Here is a 16,506-nt window from a genome sequence, read left to right as displayed (position 1 = left end):
CTCCTTTAATCTTTAGTTCTTATTTGTGGCAGTTGACTGAACTGAGATTTTGTGTTCCCAGGAGGTTTTCAGTATTCAGTATTCCTAAGGTTGGAAGAGACCTCAAAGATCATCGGAGTCCAACCTGTCACCACAGACCTCATGACTAGAGTAGGGAGGACACTACTGCCCGCTGCACGACCTTCCCATTAAGGGTCTGATGTGCTACCAACTGAGCCACCTGAGGGGGATTTTTGTTTTACAAGGGCAGTAAAATGACATATTATGCAGGATTCCAACCTGGTTTGTTCTATGCTATGCTATGCTATGCTATTATGTGCTATTCTATTCTATGCTATTCTACGCTATGCTATGCTATTCTATGCTATTCCATTCTATTCTATTCCATTCTATTCTATCAAGTCTATTTTCAACCTCTGGAGCATAGATGGATAGAATTTTTTTTACCTTAGTTTATGAGAGTTGCAACTTTACTTGCATCCTCCAGACTTATTAGATTAAACAAATCTGCTGTCAGAGCAGGATTTTTGTAAATCAATCCTTACAAAATTTTTCTTCTGCTTAACTCAGTCATTTTAGAAGCATATTTAGTTATACAGATATTGTTTCCACAGAAAGAGTGATTGGCCATTGGATGGGCTGCCCAGGGAGGTGGTGGAGTCACCATCACTGGAGCTGTTTAGGAAGCGACTGGGTGGGGCACTTGGTGCCATGGTTTAGTTTAGAATAGAATAAACCAAACCAGGTTGGAAGAGACCTTCAAGATCATCGCGTCCAACCCATCAACCAATCCAACCCACCTAAACAACTAAACCATGGCACCAAGCACCCCATCAAGTCTCCTCCTGCACACCTCCAATGACGGCGACTCCACCACCTCCTTGGGCAGCCCATTCCAATGGGCAATCACTCTTTCTGTATAGAACTTCTTCCTAACATCCAACCTGAACCTCCCCTGGCGCAGCCTGAGACTGTGTCCTCTTGTTCTGGTACTGGCTGCCTGGGAGAAGACACCATCATCCGCCTGTCTACAACCTCCCTTCAGGTAGTTGTAGAGAGTGATAAGGTCACCCCTAAGTCTCCTCTTCTCCAGGCTGAGCAATCCCAGCTCCCTCACTCTTTCCTCACAGGGCTTGTGTTCCAAACCCCTCACCAACTTTGTTGCCCTTCTCTGGACTCGTTCCAGCAACTCAACATCCTTCCTAAACTGAGGGGCCCAGTTGATTAGATGGTGTTGGATGATAGGTTGGACTCAATGATCTCAAAGGTCTTTTCCAACCTGGTTAATTCTATTCTAATGAAAAATTAGTATCAGAGGGGGGAAACAAAAAAAGCTTCTAAATACACCAGTCTGGTCTTATGTCTTTATTTCAGAATTTTCATCAAGAAGTCGAGAAAACAGATGATTCAGAAAGCCTGTCAAGCCTTGACAGTCTTGAGGCTGGAGAACCAAATGGAAATTACACAACACGGAATGAATCATCTTTAACTACACGGTGTGACTGTGCCCTGTACAATCCAGAAAAATCCCAGACTGGAAATAATGTTTTGCTTTATGCAGCTCACAGCACTTCTTGTGAGAATGTGCATCTAAATAATTGTCTGAGAAATACAGATTCACAATACCACCACAGTTCAGCTATTCAGGATCTTCTAGCTAAACGCAATGTTCTAACTCCTGCTGAACATGTAAACAATTCAGAAGAGAAATCCTCTACTTTTCACAGCTCTGGAAAAAAACCCACAGAGTTCTCTACATCTGGTAAGCAAGAAAGCTCTGGAAGTAATGCGTTTACTTCCCAGCAAAATATAAAAGAAGATAGAAACAAGCCATCTTCTGGATTAGGTAGCACATTAGCCACTGATCATCCTCTTTTCAATCCTAACAAAGACTGGGCCAACCCTGATTCTATTCCAGGAGGAAGAGCTCAGGATCTGATGCAAGAAGAGAGTTTTAAAATGATCCCACAAAAAAGAACTATATCTGTGCAAACCTCCAGTCAATCTATTGCAACATCTACAATCTTATTTCCTAATCAGGGATGTTCCACTGGCATTCCCAGCACAGCTGGTATGTTACCAAAGGACAAAAACATCAGTACAGAGTTTATAAAAAATACCTTGGGGAAAATGGCTGAATCAAAAGAAGAAAATATTAAAAGTATTGATGACATTAAGCCAGTATCATCTTTATGTCAGTACATACCAAATGTCACAGTTCTGTGCCATGGCAAGCAACAGAACAATGAGCAAGAAAAGAGAAATACAGTTGAAACTGTGTCACTGGTGTCTGATAGAGAGTTCAATTCTGGCACTCCCTCAAGGCATAAAACCCTGAAAAACAATAGTCTTGGGGGGAAAAGAGTGAAATTATTCAGAAGTATCTTAAAGGATGATTCTAAATATGAAGCCACTGATTTCGAAGCCATTCCCACGAACCACGGAATCAATTTTGGAACTCAACCAATGTCTTCTATCAGAGACAGTTTAGAACTGGCAAAAAGAAAAAAGAAAAGTGCAGAAAATGAAAACTACAATAGAAAGCTAAGATGGTGTGAGGAGATTAGCCAGATAATAACACAAGATAATGACAAATGCCATGAAAAAAAGGCCAGTGAAAGATCTTCTGCACAGCTGCAATATGTTCAAACTTCAAATAATGTTCCTCAGACTAATTTAAGTGTTATTGCTCAACCTTCTAACCAGGAAGACTTTCTTATATCAAAACCAAATGTTAATACTGAAGATTCCAAGGAAGAGCTCACATCTCTGAATATGTGTGTGTCCTCTGGACCCTTTTCTACTAAAAGAGCTTGCATGGTATCAAAAGATGAAGAAATTAATCCCCTAATATGTAGTAATAATTCTAAAATTAATGAGAGTAATCAGCTCAAAAAGAGGGCAAAAATAACTAGAAGAGCAACATCCATAAAAGCCCGGTCAAGTTTTATACCTGGTAAGAGAAGAGGCACTATAATCCAACCACAGTCAGCCACTGAAGCCAACAGAACTCAAAGAGCTCCAGGGAAGCTGCTAGCACCTCACCCACCATCCGCACCTCTGCCGGGAAGAAGTGGCAAAAATGAAGCTAGCCCTGGGTGTCCACCACTACTGCGTCCAAGTCCAAGGAGTGATTTAAATGAAAGGCACATTGTCTTAGAAGATTGTGCTTTAAATAGAATTGGTACAGAAAACAGTGAAGGCATTCCTTGTCCTTCTGACTTGGGCACTGTGATACCTGCACCTGGCTGCAGTGTGGCCAAATACCAACCGTGGGCAAAACAGATTTGTTCTGTAAATAGTGCCCAGACGAGGGCCTGTCAAGATCGATCAGTAACCTGCACTCATGGAAGACCTGCTAATCCACAAAATGGGTTGCATCTCCATCACAGCCCAGCAGCTGGAAAAACAAGTCCCTCCTGGCAAGGGGTGCATACTGCCCGAGCTCCAAAAGGCTCTGCTACTGGTGAGAGTCATGTTTCTGGGTTTGGGCTGGGGAGGTGTTCAGACAAAAGTCTTTTTCAATTACATCACAAATTTGTTTTCAGTTAAAACATCCAGCCTTTCATCCTTTCACACAGCACAGCCAGTTTTAACAAGTCTTCACCATTTGTCACTGTCATTTCTGTTCTGGTGGTGCCCAGAGGCCTCTCAAACATTGATCTCTGTTTTTTAATAGAGAGTATTTTCCCTGAGATTATTTTCCTGACTAATGAGCAGATGTGACAGGTGGTCTAAATAATGATACAGAAGGAAGCAGCTACATTTATATGAGCAGGTTTTACAAGGTGACTAGGAGTCACAGCTTGTCGTCCAACAGTCACTGCCACCTGAAAGTAAAAGAAATGCAGATCTACCTTTTTTTCTTCTTTAAATGCTGACACTGCAGATGCCTAAAATTGTTAAGTTTTAACTCAATTAATGCTCAAACAAAAAGTAAATCTATGTTAAAAATAAAGAGCATCTACTATGCTGCAAGGTGTGTCCCATTTGTAAAGAATTTTAAATCTTTCTGGCCTTAGTCCTGCATTTTGTTAAAAAGCAGCCTTGGGAACAACAGGATGCAAGGATTGGCTGGTGAGATAGAGGACAGATGCATAAGAAATGTTGGGAGGCTAATCTCCTCCTTTTTACATTTCAGACTAGGTTTCCTGATTTTTATTCACCTTGTTTCTCCTCTGCAGTGTAGGCATATTCTGTGCCTTGGGCACTGATGGCATCTTTGTGCTCGTATTTTTGTGTGATGTGTGCTGGTTTGCCTCCTGTTGAGGGCTGCAGTTGAAAGCAGAGCTCCCGAAGCTGTAGACCCTGTTTCAGGTACAAGCAGCCACTCCAGACTACTTCACATACTGGGATCACCCTGAGGATTGGGCAGGCAGCTCAAAGATGCTTTGTAGAAAAATAACTTTAAAACCTCTAAATTTCTGGTTTCATCTACAGTAATCGACAGTTTTAACTATGAAGTGAATCAGACCAGCTCTGTTGTGTAACAGCAGAGACAGGCCCCCTGGCCTAAAGCAGGGGTGGGAAATGAGAAATGTTATCTGCTTGTCCATTGCATTTCAAACAGATAAGCTTAAGATAGGTGTGACTTAAGTTAACCTGTTGGATTTTACATTGAAAGTGAATGAAGTCTTGCATTACCGTGCCACACCTCCAGCAGAGATGCACAGATACCTGCCTCTTGATGGCCTTATTTGCACATCAGATTTCCTAATTAGGAATTAATTAGAAAATTTACTGGGTCAAAGTTGTGTGCACTACTAATACTATCTTCATTGCAGCTTCAAATGCTGTACCCCAGTGTCACACAGATCCACCTCTTTTTAAAGGTTGAGTGGATGTGCCTCTCTTGGTATCCACTTAGATTTTAGGTTTTGCAAGCCTTTGTAATTTTAAATGCTCTAGATAACTCTTAATGACAGTGCTGTAGCTTCTTCTACTATCTGCAAATGCACATAGTTCACCATAGTCTGTTCTGAAGTGCTTGCTGTGAGAGACTGAGTACTGCTTGTACTTGAGTAAAATATCTGCGGTGGCATTACTGCAGTGTTCAGTGAGGTCTGTGCAGACACTGGAAAATGTGATCTGTTGCAGTGCTTGGTCAAATGGACAAAGAATAAGTGAGAACAAGACGAATAAATGAAATGATTGTCCAGGCTTCCAGGATTCCCGTGGTATATTTTCTGACTGACACATATACTGCACCTGGGTGTTAGAATTATTTCAAGTCCTTTAGTGTTCAGTCAATAAAATGCTTTAAAAATGTGTTTAACATTTAGTGTCTGAAAAATAGGGGACCCATTCAGATACTTATTGTTACAGAAAAGTAGACTGCTTAGTACCTACCTTAAAGATAGAATAGCATAGCATAGCATAGCATAGCATAGCATAGCATAGCATAGCATAGCATAGCATAGCATAGCATAGCATAGCATAGAATTAACCAGGTTGGAAAAGACCTTTGAGATCGAGGCCAACCTATCACCCAACACTATCTAATCAACTAAACCATGGCAGCAACACCCCATCCAGTCTCTTCCTAAACACCTCCAGTGATGGTGACTCCACCACCTCCCTGGGCAGCCCATTCCAATGGCCAATCACTCTTTCTGTGAAGAACTTCTTCCTAACATCCAGCCTAAATTTTTGTCTTTTATTTATCAAAGGAATATTTTGCACATATCTGCTTGCAAACAAATTAATTATTGATGTCTATCAATAGAGTTTAAAAAAAAATGTGATTACTAATATAACAAGGGGATTCTTCTTAGTACAAGTGAGACATGGATAGACTGCAGAGTCCAATGAAGGGTCAGGAACATGGTGAAGGCAATGGAGCACGTGTCCTATGAGGAAAGGCTGAGAGAGCTGACACTGTTCAGCATGGGGAAGAGAATGCTGTAAGTGATCTTATCAGTGTCTACAAATACCTGGAAGAAAGGTGCAATGAGGACTGTGGCAGGCTTTTTTCAGCAAAGCCAGAAGCAGTGGGCACAGACTGAAACACAGAAGGTTCCCTCTGAGTAGCAGAAACCACTATTTTTTTTTACTATGAGGGTAACTGATTCTCCATCCTTGGAGATACTCATAAGCCATCTAAGGACATGGTCCTGGGCAATCTAGGTGGCCCTACTTGAGCAGGTGGTTAGATCAGATGACCTCAAGACATCCTTCTCCATCTCTCCTTTTCTGTGAATCAAATAAATTGTGTGAACTATTACATGTTTTCTGCACAGTGCTGTGTAATCTTAACAAACATTCAATCCATTAAGATGTAAGCTACAGCATCTTGGCAACAGGCATTTACTGTGTCACGCAACTAGACATGAGGATTATTCTCTTAATGCAACTAATTTTCTAAAGCAATTACTTGTTGGCACATCATTTGTTATTTGCTTTATCATAGTTCACTGTTCATTCTCCTGCCTTGTATCTTTGTACGGCATCTGGGATTTGAAGTAGGGCTTTACTTAACTTTCTTATAAATGCCCATGTACAATCCACAGCGGAATGGAATGGAATGGAATGGAATGGAATGGAATGGAATGGAATGGAAGGGAATGGAAGGGAATGGAATGGAATAGAATAGAATAGAATAGAATAGAATAGAATAGAATAGAATAGAATAGAATAGAATAGAATAGAATAGAATAGAATAGAATAGAATTAACCTAGTTGGAAGAGACCTTTGATATTATCAAGCCCAGCCTATCATCCAACACTATCTAGTCAACTAAACCATGGCACCAAGCACCCCATCAAGTCTCTTCCTGAACACCTCCAGTGATGGTGACTCCACCACCTCCCTGGGCAGCCCATTCCAATGGCCAATTAATCTTTCTATGAAGAACTTCTTCCTAACATCCAGCCTGTGTCCTCTACTCCTTGAGACTGTGTCCTACAGTCCTATGCTAACATGAAATTAAATATGCCTTAGAGGTGTCTGTTTTTTTCCTTTAGCTCTAATAAAGTTAATTTATCAAGATCAGATAGTAAACATGCACAAGGTAAACATCTAAATTTGGGCAGAGCTATTTTTACTAGCTTTATTTCCACTGTCTTTATCATGTCTTTACACATTGTTGGTTTCTTTTTGTATGCATGTCATTTAAGGTGTTGGTCCTGTTACAAGACAAAAGCAAGGGTTTGACAACCATGAATATAAACAGAGAGCTTTTTCAGTAGACAGAAGACAAAATGTAGCCTCTACAAGATGGAAGCCTACTCATCATGCACAGGTAAGTATTAAGTACTGTAAATGCTTATTTACCTTCAAAATTGCAAGTATCAGGAATATCAAATATAATAATAGTCATACAGTTTGGAATTAGTGACCAAGTGCAGGGTCCTGCATCTGGGTCGAGGCAATCCCAGGCACAAATCCAGTCTGGGCAGTGACTGGCTGGAAAGCAGCCCTGAGGAGAGAGACTTGGGGGTGCTGGTGGACAAGAAGCTCAACATGAGCTCTCAATGTGCACTTGCAGCCCGCAAAGCCAATCAGATCCTGGGCTGCATCAGGAGAAGTGTGGCCAGCAGGTCAAGGGAGGTGATCCTCCCCCTCTACTCAGCTCTGGTCAGACCCCACCTGGAGTACTGTGTCCAGTTCTGGAGCCTCTATTACAAGAGGATATGGACGTGCTGGAACGTGTCCAGAGAAGGGCCACAAGGATGATCAGAGGGCTGGAGCACCTCTCCTATGAGGACAGACTGAAGGAGTTGGGGCTGTTCAGTCTGCAGAAGAGAAGGCTCCCAGGTGACCTCATTGTGGCCTTCCAGTATCTGAAGGGGGCCTACAGGAAGGCTGGGGAGGGACTTCTCAGGATGTCAGGTAGTGATAGGACTAGGGGGAATGGAATGAAGCTGGAGGTGGGGAGATTCAGGCTGGATGTGAGGAGGAAGTTCTTCACCATGAGAGTGGTGAAGCCCTGGAATGTGTTGTCCAGGGAGGTGGTTGGGGCACTGTCCCTGGGGGTGTTTAAGACCAGGCTGGATGAGGCTCTGGCCAGGCTGATCTAGTGTGGGGTGTCCCTGCCCATGGCAGGGGGGTTGGAACTAGATGATCCTTGTGGTTCCTTCCAACTCTGACTGATACTATGATACTATGATACTTATCCTGCTGTCCTTGCTAATAAACCCAGCTGGAATACATCACTGTATCAGTATGCACTCATATTTTGGCATTTGAAACATTTAATAATATGAAATGATAAATAGATAATATGAAATAATAAATTAAAAAGTCTGTAGAAAGGAGTGTAGTTACCTAAAATATTCTTGTATTTTTAATAGAATTCATTACATACTGTCCAGCTGAGGCCTCTTCAGTCTGCATTTGACCCAGTACGCAATAGGAATAACACCTATAAGTCTAATGAAGGTATAGTAGCACATCTTACTTTGATTCTTTGTTGTACATAAGGTAGTGACCTAAGACATGCACAGTGCAACATCTATTGTGTCTTTTGGCACAGTGATTCTAAGTAAGAAAGGGTAGTTTGTTGTTTAGACCTGATTTTTCTCACAGAATAAGATGTAGCATCATGTATTGATGGCTTTAATCACACAGTACAACATATAATCAAGTTTATTCCATTCCTGTTTGTATTTAACTGTCTGATAACTATATGTATCATGCATAGCTGATATGTTGAGTTGCTGGAACATGTCCAGAGAAGGGCAACAAAGCTGGTGAGGGGTCTGGAGCACAAGCCCTCTGAGGAGAGGCTGAGGGAGCTGGGGTTGCTTAGCCTGGAGAAGAGGAGGCTCAGGGGAGACCTTACTACTGTCTACAGCTACCTGAAGGGAGGTTGTAGCCAGGTGGGGGTTGGTCTCTTCTCCCAGGTGGCCAGCACCAGAACAAGAGGGCACAGTCTCAAGCTGCACCAGGTGACATTTAGGCTGGATGTTAGGAAGAAACTCTTCATAGAGAGAGTGACTGGCCATTGGAATGTGCTGCCCAGGGAGGTGGTGGAGTCGTCATCACTGGAGGTGTTTAGGAAGACACTTGATGGGGTGCTTGGTGCCATGGTTTAGTTGATTAGATGGTGTTGGGTGATAGGTTGGACTTGATCTCAAAGGTCTTTTCCAACCTATTCTATTCTATTCTAGTCTAGTCTAGTCTAGTCTAGTCTAGTCTAGTCTAGTCTATATTGCTTTCTACCATTGCATAGTCCCAAATTTGGTAGAACTTGTTCTGATGCCAACTGCAAGATGCATTAGTGATCTTATCCAATTTTTTAACATACCATTCTTCTTGACCATGCCATCTTTTTGACCTTCTACTGTGAATTTTGTGTGCTTCACAGACCTATAGTCATGAAAGCAAGCAGCATAATTAAATGCCATGAGCCTTTCTCATTTGAAGTTACCCTGCAATCTCTTCAGTTTCAGAGAGCACTGTTCAGTTTCTTCTAGCAGAAAAACTAGCAAGTACACCTGTTGCAGAGGATGTCATCCTGGCAGCTATGGAAAGTGTGCACCCAGCCAGCCAGCCCTCACTGTTAAACAGGACTCCATGTCCATGGATAACTGCACTTTCAGTAGAAGAAGAGAAGATTTTCCAGTCTCTTGATCATCTCAATCAAAAGCTCCAAAGTAAGTTTGGTAATAAGTAGGATCCTCCATCAAGTGGTTAAACTTCTGTATTTTGTTGCCATGGATTAATTTGGATTAAAAATGTGAATCTTGTGATGGAGATGGTTTTATTCTATTTTATTCTTATTATATTTTACTAAATATAGCAAACAATACGTAAAAATCATAGAATCATAGAATGGTCTGGGTTGGAAGGGACCTCCAAAGGTCATCTAGTCCAACTGCCCTACAGTCAGCAGGGGCATCCTCAACTAGACCAGGGCGCCCAGAGCCCTCTCTAGCCTCACTTTGAATATCTCCAGGGATGGGGCCCCAGCCACCTGCCCAGACAACCTATTACAGTGTTCCACTACCCTTATAGTAAAGAACCTGTTCCTAACATCCAATCTAAATCAGCTCTTCTATAGTTGAAGCCATTGCCCCTTGTTCTGTCACCACAGGTGTTTGTAAACAGTCTATTCCTTCTTGTAGGCCCCCTTCAGGTACTGGAAGGTCGATAATAGGTCTCCCCAGAGCCTTCTTCTCTAGGCTGAACAACCGCAGCTGCCTCAGCCTGTCATTGTAGCAGAGGTGCTCCAACACCTGATCATTTTTGTGGCCCTCCTCTGAACCCACTCCATCATGATTTTTTTTCTCACAGTCAGTGAAACCGATTTATACTAACAGTGACTTTACCTTGGTTTATATGAGTCTGCTTTCTTTAAGTCCAATGATTTTATTTTACTATTTAACTACTCTTCCTTCTGGACTGCATTGTTTCATGGTTCAGGTTACCCAAATTTACCCCCTTATTGACTAAACTAAACCAGGTCTTATAAAGTTCTGCACACTACCTATAGATTTCTGTCTCAAATGGTGGATTGCTTGAATTTGAAGAAAAGAGCTTCTCTGAAGTCACCTCACACTAGATCAGGTTGCTCAGGGCCCCATCCGGCCTGGCCCTAAAAATTACCAGGGATGGGGCTTCCACCACCTCCCTGGGCAACTTGCTCTAGTGTATCATCACCCTCATGGTGAAGAACTTCTTCCTAACATCCAGTCTGAATCTACCCACTTCTAGTTTTGCTCCATTCCCCCTGGTCCTATCACTACCCAACACACTGAAAAGTCACAGTATCACCAAGGTTGGAAGAGACCTCAAAGTCCCTCCCCAACTTTCTTGTAGGCCCCCATAATATACTGTAATGCCACAGTAAGCTCTCTTTGGAGCCTCCTCCTTTCCAGACTGAACAGTCCTAACTCTCTCTACTGTCTTCATAGGAGAGGTGCTCCAGCCCTCTGATCATCCTCATGGTCCTTCTTTGGACACCATCCTGCATGTCCATGTCCTTCCTGTAATAGGGGCTCCAGAACTGGAGGAGTACTCCAGGTGGGGTCTCACCAGAGCAGAGTAGAGGGGGAGAATCACCTCCCTTGACCTACTGGCTACACTTCTCTTGATGCAACCCAGGATATAGTTGGCATTCTGGGTTGCAAGTGCACGCTGGTGGCTCATGTTGAGCTTCTCACCCACCAGCACCCCCAAGTCCTTTTCTTCAGGGTCAGTCACTGCCCAGCCTATATCAGTGCCTGGGATTGCCCGAACCTAGATGCAGGACCTGGCATTTGGTCTTGTTGAACCTCATGAGGTTGGCTTGGGCCCACCTCTCCAGCCTATCAAGGTCCCCCTTCCCTCCAGTGTATCTGCTGCACCACACAGCTTGGTGTCATCACTAAACCTGCTGAGGGTGCACTGGTCCATGTCACCAAGAAAGATGTTGAACAAGGCAGGTCCCAGGACTGATCCCTGAGGGACTCCACTTGTCCCTGGCCTCCACTTGGACATGGACCCCTTGACTGGCCATCAAGCCAGTTCTTTATCCACTGAATGGTATATCCATCAAACCCATACTGCACCAGCTTGGAGACCAGGATGTGGTGCGGGACAGTGTCGAAGGCTTTGCTCAGGTCCAGGTAAATGACATCAGTTGCTCATCCCTCATCTACTGATGTTGTGAACTTAGGTAGAAAGGAAAACTGAAAACTACAAGAAAAGCACATAAGGAATGTGAAAGACACAATGACAGAATCATAGGAATTAACAGGTTGCAAATAAAGTAGCTGTGAAAATTCACATCACAGATATGTGTATCTTAGAAATGTAACTGGCTTGCCTAATTATCTGGGGATTAAAATTGGTAATAAGGCCATACAGGTAGGTTTTATAGGACATAGAAGTACATGTCAGTATGTACCTGTAAGTGAAGCATTGTAAGAACATTGCTTCTTTTAAATTGTGAGCTTTTTTAATCCTCTTTTGGGGCTTTGATTTCACATGTTACCAAATTAAGTGACTAAAACTGTGCGCTTTCATAGTGGCCTTTTGAATGAACAGCAGTCCCTGGCCAGTCTAAGTCTTGAAGCTTTGTTGCCAGCTAAGAGTAGCTGGCATTGTTTTCTCTACCTTTAGATTTCTTTACTGACACTAGATAATATTTCCTGCTAATGTTAAATGTACAGACACAGCATGTACTTCAGCAGCTGTTGGGGGGGGGGGGGGGGAAAGAGCAATGCTATTAAACTGCATTTTCACAATCTCTGGCAAGTTTTGTGTTGAATGTTTGACTGTGACTCATTTCTGTTTAATGTTTGTCTTACATAATAGTATAAGATACTTTCCTGCTATTTTTAGATGTTCAAGAAGCCATTGCCAGAAACCAATCTGCTTCAGATGTTTTGCAGATAACCACTCCTTTAGTAAGTACTTAAGTTAAATAAGGTCAGATTTGATTCTACAAATTGACCTTAGAATCATAGAATCAATAAGGTTGGAAGATACCTCAAAGATCATCAAGATCATCAACGGGGGGGGACGTAGCTCAGAGGGAGAGCGCCTGCTTCGCATGTAGGAGGCCCCGGGTTCAAGCCCCGGCGTCTCCATAACCCTTTGTTTGTGTTCAGGAGGAGACTTGATGGGGTACTTGGTGCCATGGGTTAGTTGTTTAGGTGGGTTGGATTGGTTGATGGGTCGGACGTGATGATCTTGAAGGTCCCTTCCAACCTGGTTTGACTTATTCTAAATAAAGGTTTACTCTAAATAAAGTCCAACCTGTCACCCAACACCTCATGACTAACTAAACTATGGCTTCAAGTGCCACATCCAATCCCCTCTTGAACACCTCCAGGGACAGTGACTCCACCACCTCCCTGGGCAGCACATTCCAATGGCAAATCACTCGTTATGGGAAGAACTTTCTCCTCACTTCAAGCCTGAACTTCCCCTGGCACAGCCTGAGACTGTGTCCTCTTGTTCTGATGCTGGTTGCCTGGGAGAAGAGACCAACCCCCTCCTGGCTACAACCTCCCTTCAGGTAGTTGTAGAGAGCAATGAGGTCACCCCTGAGCCTCCTCTTCTCCAGGCTAAACAATCCCAGCTCCTTCAGCCTCTCCTCATAGGGCTTGTGCTCAAGGCTTCTCCCCAGCCTTGTTGCCCTTTTCTGGACACATTCAAGTGTCTCAATGTCCTTGAATTGAGGGGCTCAGAACTGGACACAGTACTCAAGGTGTGGCCTAACCAGTGCTGAGTACAGGGGCTCTTCACGTGAGTCCTCATGGTAGGGGTGACTTGGAACCTCAGCTTCCTCTACTCTTTCCTGTCTTGCAAGTTCAGTTCTCTGTGGTGGCACAACTGGTAATGTTTTTCATTTTCAGCAATTAGCATAGCATAGCTACCTTTACTGGCTCTAACATTTTACTAAAGCATTGTGAGCTTCTCTGAGGCTTTACTTTAAAACAATCTCTTCCACCACCTGCATTTTCCTGGCTTTCAATAGTTTGATTTATTGGCTGTCTGGTCTGTGACAAGGCTTTCTCCCACTGATTCTTCATCTGCAAATTTTTTTTGTTTCATGAATATGATAAATGCTAGACATTGACTGTCCAATCTCTGGAAATGCAAGCTCTCTGAAGGACATTTAAGATGCTCCTTTTCCTACAAGTATATACTTGAGCATTTAACCAGTCATCCAGCTGTAGGTACACATTCAGGTCTGGGGTCAGAGTGGCTGGAGAGCAGCCAGGCAGAGAGGGACCTGGGGGTGCTGGTTGATGGTAGGATGAACATGAGCCTGCAGTGTGCCCAGGCAGCCAAGAGGGCCAATGGCATCCTGGCCTGCATTAAGAACAGTGTGGCCAGCAGGAGCAGGGAGATCATTCTGCCCCTGTACACAGCACTGGTTAGGCCACACCTCGAGTCCTGTGTCCAGTTCTGGGCCCCTCAGTTTAGGAAGGAGGTTGACTTGCTGGAACGAGTCCAGAGAAGGGCAACGAAGTTAGTGAGGGGCTTGGAACACAAGCCCTATGAGGAGAGGCTGAGGGAGCTGGGGTTGCTTAGCCTGGAGAGGAGGAGGCTCAGGGGAGACCTTATTGCTCTCTACAACTACCTGAAGGGGGGTTGTAAAGAGGCAGAGGTTGGTCTCTTCTCCCAGGCAGCCAGCACCAGAACAAGAGGACACAGTCTCAGGCTGCGCCAGGGGAAGTTCAGGCTGGAGGTCAGGAGGAAGTTTTACACAGAGAGAGTGATTGCCCATTGGAATGGGCTGCCTGGGGAGGTGGTGGAGTCGCCGTCACTGGAGGTGTTCAGGAGGAGACTTGACAGGGTGCTTGGTTACATGGGTTAGTTGATTAGGTGGTGTTGGGTGATAGGTTGGACGTGATGATCTTGAAGGTCTCTTCCAACCTGGTTTATTCTATTCTATTCTATTCTATTCTAGTCTAGTCTAGTCTAGTCTAGTCTAGTCTAGTCTAGTCTATTCTAGAATAGAATAGAATAGAATAGAATAGAATAGAATAGAATAGAATAGAATAGACCAGACCAGGTTGGATCCTCGCATCCAACCTATCATCCAACACCACCTAAGCAACTAAACCATGCAACCAAGCACCTCATCCAGTCTCTTCCTAAACACCTCCAGTGATGCTGACTCCACCACCTCCCCGGGCCGCCCATTCCAATGGCCAATCACTCTCTCTTTGTAGAATTTCTTCCTAAACTCCAGCCTAAACCTCCCCTGGTGCAGCTTGAGACTATGTCCTCTTGTTCTGGTGCTGGTTGCCTGGAAGAAGAGACCAGCCCCCACCTGGCTGCAACCTCTCTTCAGGTAGTTGTAGAGAGCAATAAGGTCTCCCCTGAGCCTCCTCTTCTCAGGCTAAGCAACCCCAGCTCCCTCAGCCTCTCCTCATAGGGCTTGTGCTCCAAACCCCTCCCCTGCTTTGTAGCCCTTCTCTGGACGCATTCCAGCAAGTCAACATCCTTCCTGAACTGAGGGGCCCTTGTTAAGTGAACTGTCAGTCAAGATCCCAGATCTGTAAGGTGTAAATGACTGAGATTTCACCAAAATCATCTGCTGTGGGAAGAGATGAAAATGTAAATATTTCTTCATCAAGAGACAACCTTCTTCAGCTCTCAGTTTCAGAGGATCCCAACTGAGGATATTCACTCAGTAATTCAAGTGAGTGACAGTATACCCTGTAACACCAACCTCTAAATCCAGATGAAGGTACACCATTGTTATATAAACAGGAAACAGATCAACATCTCAAGTGATGCTTCTTGAATGTTATGTCACACATGAATGCATTTCTATTTATGTATATCCAATTCCTCTCCATTTCTATTTGTGAATATCTCATTATTCTCCATTTTATTGCAGAGAATTCAGCAATGTTTATCCTTCCCGTTGAACACTGCAATAGCTTCACAGCAGCACCAGAAAGCCTCAGCTAGCAATCAACTACGAGGGCACAGAGGATACTGATGTTACCTGCTCCAGGATACTGCAGCTCTGTGTGCTTTATTTGCAACATGCATAACTATTTGGCTCTATAAAATTAGCAACAGAATAAAGATAGAAACAGTAACTCAAATAATGAATGGCAGTTGACTGGTAAGCATTTTTAGGATCATTAAATCTCTTTCATTATGCACTTTATAAAGTGTTTGTATTGCTGTACCCATAATTAAAGTGAAAGGAAAAACAAATATTTTGCTACTTAGGTTGTGTACCCAAAAAAAACAAACCTGAAGCTGGGAAGGTAGTTGAAGATTCACTAATAGATTCTATTACAACTATAAAATATCTATTGTAGGTGTTACTTATCAGTAGATAATACATGGAGTTTTACATGGAGTTTCACCTTTTGCAGTGATGGCTCTATTGCAAATTGCTGCAGACTGTGTTACCTTTATTCAGTGGCTCCATCTGACCCTAAAACTGGCTCTGCTCCCAGCACCATATATCTTATGGATCATAGAATCAATAAGGTTGGAAAAGACCTCAGGGATCATCAAGTCCAACCTGTCACCCAACACTCACGGCTTCAAGTGCAACGTCCAATCCCTTTTTGAACACCTCCAGGGACAGTGACTCCACCACCTCCCTGAGCAGCACATTCCAATAGCCAATTACTCTTTCTGTGAAGAACTTCCTCCTCACCTCGAGCCTAAACTTCCCCTGGTGCAGCTTGAGACTGTGTCCCCTTGTTCTGGTGCTGGTTGCCTGGGAGAAGAGACCAACCCCTTCCTGACTACAACCACTTTTCAGGTAGTTGTAGAGGGCAATGAGGTCACCCCTGAGCCTCCTCTTCTCAGGCTAAACAATCCCAGCTCCCTCAGCCTCTCCTCATAGGGCTGTGTTCAAGGCCTCTCACCAGTCTTGTTGCCCTTCTCTGGACACGTTCAAGTGTCTCAATCTCCTTCTTAAACTGAGGGGCCCAGAACTGGACACAGGATTCAAGGTGCAGTTTGACCAATGCAGAGTACAGGGGCACAATGACTTCCCTGCTCCTGCTGGCCACACTATTTCTGATGCAGGCCAGGATGCCATTTGCCTTCTCGGCCACCTGGGCACACTGCTGGCTCATATTCAGGTG

The 16,506-nt window shown here is 43.7% G+C and overlaps 1 protein-coding gene and 1 non-coding gene across 2 annotated transcripts in view; both read left to right on the top strand.

Moving 5' to 3' along the window:
* The window catches only part of CEP126 (centrosomal protein 126), a 45,987-nt gene extending 30,442 nt beyond the window's left edge, over positions 1-15,545 (top strand). Inside the window, exons 6-11 of the mRNA XM_068143188.1 lie at positions 1,375-3,466; positions 7,117-7,241; positions 8,293-8,380; positions 9,388-9,597; positions 12,269-12,333; positions 15,288-15,545. Coding sequence (XP_067999289.1) covers positions 1,375-3,466; positions 7,117-7,241; positions 8,293-8,380; positions 9,388-9,597; positions 12,269-12,333; positions 15,288-15,392 — 2,685 coding nt within the window. The 3' untranslated portion in view covers positions 15,393-15,545. The remainder of the gene's footprint in view (positions 1-1,374; positions 3,467-7,116; positions 7,242-8,292; positions 8,381-9,387; positions 9,598-12,268; positions 12,334-15,287) is intronic.
* On the top strand, positions 12,445-12,516 carry TRNAA-CGC (transfer RNA alanine (anticodon CGC)). The gene has a single exon. It is a non-coding gene; the product is annotated as a tRNA-Ala (tRNA).
* Positions 15,546-16,506: the final 961 nt, after the last annotated feature.

Source organism: Melanerpes formicivorus, unplaced genomic scaffold, assembly GCF_026170545.1.
Source record: "Melanerpes formicivorus ecotype bairdi unplaced genomic scaffold, bMelFor1.0.p_v2 SCAF_1, whole genome shotgun sequence".
Lineage (NCBI taxonomy): Eukaryota > Metazoa > Chordata > Aves > Piciformes > Picidae > Melanerpes > Melanerpes formicivorus.
Note: the sequence above shows the minus strand (reverse complement) of the source record. Positions and strands in the feature narration are given on the sequence as shown.